At 38.7% G+C, this 8,291-nt stretch overlaps 3 protein-coding genes across 6 annotated transcripts in view; 2 read left to right on the top strand and 1 right to left on the bottom strand.

The window, feature by feature from the left end:
- The window catches only part of VTE1 (tocopherol cyclase, chloroplast / vitamin E deficient 1 (VTE1) / sucrose export defective 1 (SXD1)), a 6,209-nt gene extending 4,680 nt beyond the window's left edge, over nucleotides 1-1,529 (top strand). Inside the window, exons 8-10 of the mRNA XM_021421673.1 lie at nucleotides 38-154; nucleotides 368-517; nucleotides 1,044-1,529. Coding sequence (XP_021277348.1) covers nucleotides 38-154; nucleotides 368-517; nucleotides 1,044-1,220 — 444 coding nt within the window. The 3' untranslated portion in view covers nucleotides 1,221-1,529. The remainder of the gene's footprint in view (nucleotides 1-37; nucleotides 155-367; nucleotides 518-1,043) is intronic.
- A 140-nt stretch (nucleotides 1,530-1,669) lies between these two features.
- On the top strand, nucleotides 1,670-4,966 carry LOC110411499 (bark storage protein A-like). Of its 4 annotated transcripts, none has more exons than XM_021421683.2 (6): nucleotides 1,670-1,899; nucleotides 2,030-2,097; nucleotides 2,187-2,342; nucleotides 2,448-2,699; nucleotides 2,778-3,041; nucleotides 4,751-4,966. In XM_021421683.2, exons 1-6 carry the CDS (start codon nucleotides 1,674-1,676, stop codon nucleotides 4,793-4,795), a joined length of 1,011 nt encoding a protein of 336 aa, XP_021277358.1. In that variant the 5' UTR covers nucleotides 1,670-1,673; the 3' UTR covers nucleotides 4,796-4,966. The 4 variants fall into 4 exon arrangements, with proteins under 4 accessions (XP_021277358.1, XP_021277359.1, XP_021277360.1 ...); XM_021421684.2 differs by lacking the exon at nucleotides 4,751-4,966 and adding an exon at nucleotides 4,477-4,650; XM_021421685.2 differs by lacking the exon at nucleotides 4,751-4,966 and adding an exon at nucleotides 4,456-4,650.
- A 157-nt stretch (nucleotides 4,967-5,123) lies between these two features.
- On the bottom strand, nucleotides 5,124-8,233 carry LOC110411492 (Major facilitator superfamily protein). The gene is made up of 4 exons (XM_021421672.2): nucleotides 7,881-8,233; nucleotides 7,559-7,776; nucleotides 6,152-6,699; nucleotides 5,124-6,022 (listed from the first exon to the last, which is right to left on the bottom strand). Exons 1-4 carry the CDS (start codon nucleotides 7,981-7,983, stop codon nucleotides 5,134-5,136), a joined length of 1,758 nt encoding a protein of 585 aa, XP_021277347.1. The 5' UTR covers nucleotides 7,984-8,233; the 3' UTR covers nucleotides 5,124-5,133.
- Nucleotides 8,234-8,291: the final 58 nt, after the last annotated feature.

Here is an 8,291-nt window from a genome sequence, read left to right as displayed (position 1 = left end):
TTGTTTTCTACATCTTGGTGTATATGTGCTGGTGTAGATTGGAGTGCACTATAATGGAGTTTTCTATGAATTTGTGCCATGGAATGGTGTTGTATCTTGGGAAGTTGCTCAATGGGGTTACTGGCACATGGAGGCGGAGAACGAGACACATATGGTAAGTTTGCATCTCTTGCTGATATTTTCTTCCCTCCATTGTGCTAGTGTCAAGAGTTTTCAGACCAGAAATCTTAATTGTGGAAATATAATATTGATGAATGTGTGGACCTGGAAAGTAGATTATGCAAGGTGGTCTGAATGATTGATAAAGCTTCTGTTCTATTTAAAATTATTTCTTTATGCACTCTTATTGATTCCAATTTATGAGCAGGCTGAGTTAGAAGCTACAACAAATGATCCGGGTACAACATTGCGTGCCCCAACGACAGTGGCTGGCCTTGCTCCAGCTTGTAAGGACACTTGTTTTGGTGATCTAAGATTGAAGATCTGGGAAAAAAAATCTGGCAGCACTAAGGGGAAGGTATGTTATCTACCTGATAAGTGTGAGTTTACATTTTCATCAATTTAGGGATAGGAAAAACTATCTGCTCCAATTCCTGCTGAGCAGTGATTATTTTCACATCTTTGGCTTTTCTAAATCGTGGAAAATTTTTGCATCTTAATCTTACCTTTATGGCATAATGCCTTTGAGGGTTTCTGCTCATCCAAATTTGGTCCAATTGAGATGGGAATCAAGGAATGGATAATTTTGAAATTGCAAAAGTGCCTTGTTAGTTTTAATATTGTTCTTTGTGTAACAAAGCCACTATTTGTGTAACTTTTACATGCTATCCTCAAGGCAAATCCCTTAGATTTATTCTATAACGCGAGGTTGATGGATCCAACAACTAAACCATTTGAAGCCTGAAGTGGCTTTTGATAAATTCATCAAACTCAACATCTTCAAGTCTAGTTCTTATCTTATTAATACAATAATTTGACTTCTAATGAAGAAAAAAAGTGATGATATATAATATATTCACGCTTCCAGTCTTTTCAATATGCAGCTAATCTTGGATGTTAAAAGTGACATGGCAGCACTAGAAGTAGGAGGAGGGCCGTGGTTCAACACTTGGAAGGGCGAGACTACAACACCAGAGGTCGTTAAAAATGCTCTACAAGTTGATATTGATGTGGAAGGGATTTTTGGTTTGGCTCCGTTTTTCAAACCCCCCGGGCTATAAGAGATCATTGCATTTGTTCACAGAGAGGAGTACACTCTTCAATCTTCATAGTTCCATTTGAAAGTGTTGTAGCCTGATGATCAATGCTAGTCTGTTGGTTTTCAGCAACTGGCAAAACACCATGACAAGTATAAATCATATAGTAACAATTTGTATAAGACAGGTTGTACTTGAATAGTTAGGTTGGCTAAATTTTTAGTATGGTGCGCCCTATCACCTAATTCTCTGGCCTAATTAATGGCAAGTTGAACTTGTAGTTAGGCAAGATATTTGGCAAATCGCTGAAATGGTTAAGAAATTGTTTATTCATACCCCCACATTATCTGTTATGTTCCTCAACAAATTTATACTAGCACGGACTTAACCCCTATCACTTCATAAGTAATTGGCAACCTCATCTCCTTCTCTTAATAATTTCTCTTCTGACTTCTAAGTTCTGAGAGATTGGTAGCCATGATCATGACCTGGAGACATGGTTTCGTTATGCTTCTTGCTCTCGTGTTGGTGCTTGATGAACGTCAAGCAGATGGTGCGGTGTCGGCAGAAGTGCAAAAGCTGATCCATCAAGCCAACCTGAATGGCCCTTACGTAGGCTTGGTGATTCCAAACCTTTTCGAATTGAGCCCTCTTCTTCGCCATCCTAACTTCACTTCCACCAACTTCACTATACCTTTTTCTGGTAACTTAATTATATATCAGATTAAGAATATCATAACCTTTGGTTGCTATTTGTTAATTTTGTTTGTTGCTCATTGTTTACCATTTTTCTTAATTACGATGCTTTTTTTCTCTCTGACTCTGGATTTTAGGAAGGAGATTTCGGTTTGGAATCATTGGAGAGAAAAGGGTCATACTAGTCATGACAGGACTGAGCTTGGTATGTATATAAAGTTCCCATGAAATGATATCCTACAGCTATCTGGTAAATATATGTATGAAAATGTAATTAGGGGGTTTAATCAACAGATAAATGCAGGCATAACCACCCAGCTATTGCTGACTTTATTCAAGATCGAAGGGGTTGTCCATTATGGAATAGCAGGAAATGCCAATCCCTCCCTAAACATTGGAGATGTCACTATTCCTCAATATTGGTCACAGACATCTCTTTGGTATTGGCAGGTATTGCATTGTGGTATCCAATTTGGTATGATTCACAGGTATACTAATTAGTTGTTCATTAATAAGGAAGAATGCAGTTAAATTGTTCCGCGTGATGTAAAGCAGAGGTACGGAGATGGACCCTTAGACGAGCTAGCCCTCGAATCAAATGGAGACTACACCAGGGAAATTGGGCTCCTAAAATTTGCTAATTTTACCACAAATGTGACTGCCTGTCCCTCAGATGACAACCTATTGAACAATGTTTGGTATCAGCCAGAGGAAGTTTTTCCCATAGATGGAGCTCCTGAACAAAGGCAGCATGCCTTCTGGGTCCCTGTTGATTCCAAATACTTCAGAACTGCTAAAACTGTGGAGGTACTGTTTCTCTAGTTTCATTGTCCTAAAACGTTTTGGAGTAAAATTGTTTAAGGTATTGGTACTTCATACGAGCAGGACTTGAAACTGGAGGGTTGCCTGAACTCAACAGCATGTTTGGATGAGAAACCGAAGGTGGTCACTGTCCAAAGAGGAACAAGTGGCAGCATTTTCCTAGACAATGCTGCTTATCGCAGCTTCATTTACAGCAAGTTCAACGTAAGCCCTGTCGACATGGAGAGCGCATCGTTGGCTCTGATATGTCTGCAGCAAAGGGTACCTTTCATCATTATCAGGGCTCTCTCCAACTTGGCAGGTGGCGGCTCTGCTGAATCAAATGAGGTTCATATTTTCACTTCTCTTGCTGCAAATAATGCTGTCACGGTGGTCATAGAGTTTATTAAGCAATTGTCCGCCAAAATGAGGCTAATATAATCTTCATGCTTTTGCGAGCCAGACATGCTTATAATATATACTTCAATGAAATTGGATATGCTTCTGCAAGTATATATAGATACTGTTTACTAAATAAATGTACAGCATGGATGTGCTTACATTTTCAAACAGCCTGGAAGAACTTTCATGATCCCTAAAAGTATACCCCTGTACTGTCTCTCTTGTCAAAGTTCATGCTGATGAAAACCTGGTTTAGATCCGGATTGGTTTGACAAATAAATAATCTATACTAGTTGTGAACGGAGATTTATAGTAATTAAGTTTGGGAAATGAAAACCGACATGCTTTTCTCAACTAGTTAAATTCATGTTTCGATTTTCTTGCCAACCAAACATGTTTAAAGTAAAACATTAACAGAGTCTATGCCCTTTCACCATTGATTCTCTTGGCAAGCTGGATGATTATGAGCATGATATAATAAAAAAAAGTTAGGTCCCCGGTCAATATTTGATGGTGGTCCTTAATATCTTGGGGTAGCAGTGCCTGCTGCATGGTCGCCTGCTCCATGGTGGGAGCACCCAAGATGTATTAAATCTATTGGTTGCGTACGGACTTGGTTGTGCATGCTTTAATTTTTTATAATAATAACAAAGAAACAGCATGATTTCGTCCTCGATTTTGGTCATAAGCAAAAATAAAAATAAAAATATGCTAGGCAAGTTCCATCGATAAGTCAGCCAAGTATTATACCTTTTTATTTCTTAACGTGGAATATAGTCCCTGCTGCTGGAACACGTTAATGGTTCAAGAAGGAACTATATCATTTCCATTGGTTTACACCTTACAGGATTATTATGAATTTCATCCTAACCTGCATCACCCTATCCTCTACAAAATACCTGATACCTAGCTGGTCACGTCGACTCTCTACAAACCTTTCTACCTACTGTCTCTCTCTGTTTCTGAGAGATGGCAGCCAATGAAAGTTGTTTTCATGATGCTTCTTGCTCTCATATTGATGCTTAAAGAACAAAAACTTATTTGATGATGAGGCTTACCCAGGCTTGGTGATCATTCCTAGCCTCTTCGAAATGAACCCTCTTCTTCAACATCCAAGCTATAATTCCATTTACTTAGCCATAGATGCTGTTGGTAATTATATATGAAAGAAAACTGTCCTTTTCTCGTCTTAACTTAACCCTTTTTACATTTTTGTCTTGTTTTTAAAACCAGCCTTCTGTCTTCTTGCTTTCTATATATTTCTTCTCCTCCCTAGTCTCATTTTTCTCTGCTTCATTAATTACAGATGTATATTAAAGAAAATGATTCATGTACAGTTTAATGACTGATATGACTACAGGTTCCTTTCTATCATTATTAGGGCTCTCTCCGACTTGGCTGGTGGTGGCTCTGCTGAGCCAAATTAATGGAGCTGATACTTTCATTTCTCTTGCTGCAGATAATTCCGTTAATGTAATTGTAGAGTTTATCAAATGAAACAAAAGTACTTGAAAAAGATCAAAACATATATCAGTGTTGCACCACATTATCAAAATAGTTTGTTCTCTTCGTAAATCTAGAGTTTATGTAGTTTTCCAAAATCTTTTATTTCTATGTATTCACTCATACAGTTAGATTTGGTTTTGACCGTGCAGATTGTTGAAGCTAATACTTGCATGCAACCTGCAGTAGCAGTTTAACACTTGTCCAAACTCAACTTTAAGTCCTTAACAGCTATTACTCCTCTCAGCTTATGCATTTACGTGTTGTCATGCATGCTTAGTTCTTAATGCATTTTAACACTTGTCTTATGCTTCTGACCAAGTGTTGTTGACTATTATCCACGTATGAATCTGTTGTACTTAAATATCTTCAGCAACCATTAATGAATTGAATGAACTTTAGTTCCTTGCTAAGCATTTTTGTTCATCCCTGTTTTTTCTTGCCTGTAACAGAGGCTGTATCATGCATCCTTATCCCGACTTCTTCCAAATCACAACACAGATATCTAACTGGAGTGCTATAATGTTATGAGAGACTAACATTCATCTATCCTCTCCTGATTTCCTCTTCTGGTTGCCTGAGACTGACCCCCATCGTCTCCTCGACAAGGACCATAAGCCTTGCTACAAGCAAGAAAATACATGAAATTAAGAATGCTCAAGCCAAAAAGAAGCCAATAATAGTAATCATAGTGGCCCTTATTGACATTGCTTGAAACCCAACTATCCCCTCCTTTTTTAGTAACATCATCAACTATACTTGTTATAAAACTTGCCACCAGACTTGCAACAAACGCTCCTAATCCGAAAAGATTGGAGCCGATGCTTGACATTGTTTTAGGTAACTCAGCGTAAAAGAATTCGATCTGTCCAACTCCAGCGAAAGCCTCAGCCAAGCCACTCAAGACATTATATGGCAGCAGCCATAGTGCAGACATGTGCACCATGGCTTGTGGTTCATCCGAAAGTCCTTCTTGAATTGCAATTTCCCGTCGAATATACTCTACAATTGCTAATGCTACCATGGATGCACAAGAGCAAAGAAGTCCAATCCCCATTCTTTGTTTCAAACCAAGACGAACCGGTTTTCCTTTCATCTTCGATGCTAGAGGGAGTAATATCCGATCATACAAAGCAATCCATGCTATCAGAGAGATCATCAAAAACATGCTCAAGGAACCTGCTGGAATTTCAAATTTTGGAGTAATATGTCGGTCCATGGTGCCGGCTTGAATTACTGTAAAAGAGCTTTGAGTAAGAGTCACAGAAATCATGATTCCAGTAGAGAAGAGTGGTATTACTCTGATTAATGCTTTAAGCTCTTCTACTTGATCAACTGTACAAAGACTCCATGGGTTTGAAGCGTTTCCATCCGAGGTTAAATCCTGTTGAGGATTTTTTATCACACAAGCTTTATTCAGAAACCTGGACAGATTAAAAAAATTTTCTCATCAGAAGGATGATTAAGCTAAAGTTAGCAGATTAGCAAGGCAATATATATATTTCCGCCAGCTTCACAACCTTGCAATGATGAACAGGCAATTCTGATAATACCTTAATTTTTCACTTGGCATGTGAAGCATTGATCCCTTTCTGAGACAGTACACCTCATCTGTGGGTTGGGATGGTAAGTTAATGTGTCTATTTCTGAAAGAGGCGACTAGGACTTGAGCGAAACCAGTGAACAAGCTTGTCCTGGCTTTCAACTTGACGTAGAGAGAAGATGCCAAGTAGAAGGAAAGAGCTGAAATGAACATTAGCATGACAGGAACCCCGAAACCCATTTTCCACCCCAGGTTATCTTGAATATAAACGATGCCAGTTACGGCAATGAGAGCTGAAAATGAGACTGAAGCATAGTACCAACTGAAGAAGCTCTGTAAGGTTTCTGCATTTTCCGGATTGCTTCCCTTGTTCAACTGATCCGCACCAAAGACCAAGGAAGACGATCTTATGCCACCGGTTCCAATAGACATTAGGCCTAAGGAAGAATATAAGAACAGAAGTTGAGGTGTCGTGGGGGATTCGCAAATGCTGCTAAATTGGTCACAATAAGGTCTTGCTTGCGGAATCATGGCTGTTAACCATAAGAGAACCATCCCCTGTAACATAAAAAAGTAATCAGGTAAACTAATCAATGAGAAAGAAAAATAAAGATTCCTTTTAATAATGGTGGCATATCTCTACATAAAAACTTCAAACTTTTTATCAGGAACTCCCAGACAGAGCACTCCCCATGCACTTTTTTAACATGTTACACTGGATACTATTGTACAGAATTCAACATATCATATATTCAATTTCTCCAATGTTTACTTCAATGGAGCAACCTACTCAGGCATAAGCAAGCCACCAGATATAAACAATTATTACAGATGGAAAATCTTGCTGCAATATCAGCGGTTGACTAATCCGGGAAACAGCCAATTATTGTGGGTTCCATCAGGAAATGCCAAGCTAGTTTCCTTGGTTCCTTTCTATTTTATCTGATTCGATAGAAGACGCTGGTAGATTTAAGCCCTTTGTTTCCAGTCACACCATTCTTGGTCTCACCTTTTGTCGTTGGCTAAATTTTATAATTTATTTGTTTTCTCACTCCCATTTAACAAATGCTGCAAACTTAGCAGAAAAAAAATGGTGGGATTAGGAAGAAACTCAGTTTTGAATTTATTAAAAAATCATTGAGCTTTCTATAAAGTTTTACTTTCCGTCTCATTCAAAGAACTGAAAGCAAACACTTGTGTTGGACAAACGCAGGCAGGGTCCCGCTCAATGAATATAGTTATTTTCAATACCCCCACGTAGAAATGCCATGAAAGGGACATCTAAAAGATTAGGCTCCCCCGACCAATAATGTAAACCAACAACAACACAAAGTGACAAGTCACAACATTGTCCACTGACTTAAATCTAACAAAATGGAAGTATATATCAAGACGGCAGGAAGTTAAACGGGATTACCAGAAAACTAAGAATGGACCCGAATCCGATCATCCGGTACTTTCCCACATAAGAATCGGCAACAAAAGCACCAAGGATCGGGGTGAAGTTGTTGGCAGCTGTCCAGATGAAGATCACCTTGGCCGCTCTAGCAGTTTCCATACCATAATCTCTGGTCAGATACAGTATCATGTTCGGCGATAGCCCCAAACTCGCCACCCTTTCAAAGGCCTCGTTTGCTAATCAAAAGAAGTTGCATGAAAAGTGTATGGACAAGTGAAAAGAATCATCGATCATGCATGCACTGGAAAAAGAAATGGAAAAGTTTTGGGGGCGTACGTACCTATGATGAAAGGCAGGGTTCTGAAACCACCCTTCGAGAGAGAGGGTGTGATCAGGAGCGGTTCTCTGATCGTCTTCTTTTCATCTGAAGGAGTTGTTTCCATTGGGATTTTCTTTGGTTTCGCCGGCAAAGGAGTTGCCGCACTACTGAGAATAATGAGAATTAAAATGAAAGATAAGTGCTGCTCCTCGTTGAATCAAGGCCTCCTGTAATGTGATTGATTTTCTAGTTATAAAATCAAGAGAGGGTTCATCAATCATAACGACGTGGACGACCAGCTTATTGTATTTACATTAGTGTAAGCTTGCACAAGACTTTTTAAAATATTTTTTTGAAAAATAATTCAGATAAGATTGTTTAATTATATAAAAATATATGCATTTAATAGTTAGAAAAGATGGAAGAAAACAT

The sequence above is a fragment of the Theobroma umbraticum genome, unplaced genomic scaffold, assembly GCF_002168275.2.
Source record: "Theobroma umbraticum cultivar Fairchild unplaced genomic scaffold, ASM216827v3 scaffold_56.0, whole genome shotgun sequence".
Classification (NCBI taxonomy): domain Eukaryota; kingdom Viridiplantae; phylum Streptophyta; class Magnoliopsida; order Malvales; family Malvaceae; genus Theobroma; species Theobroma umbraticum.
This window is presented reverse-complemented; position numbering and strand designations above follow the sequence as displayed.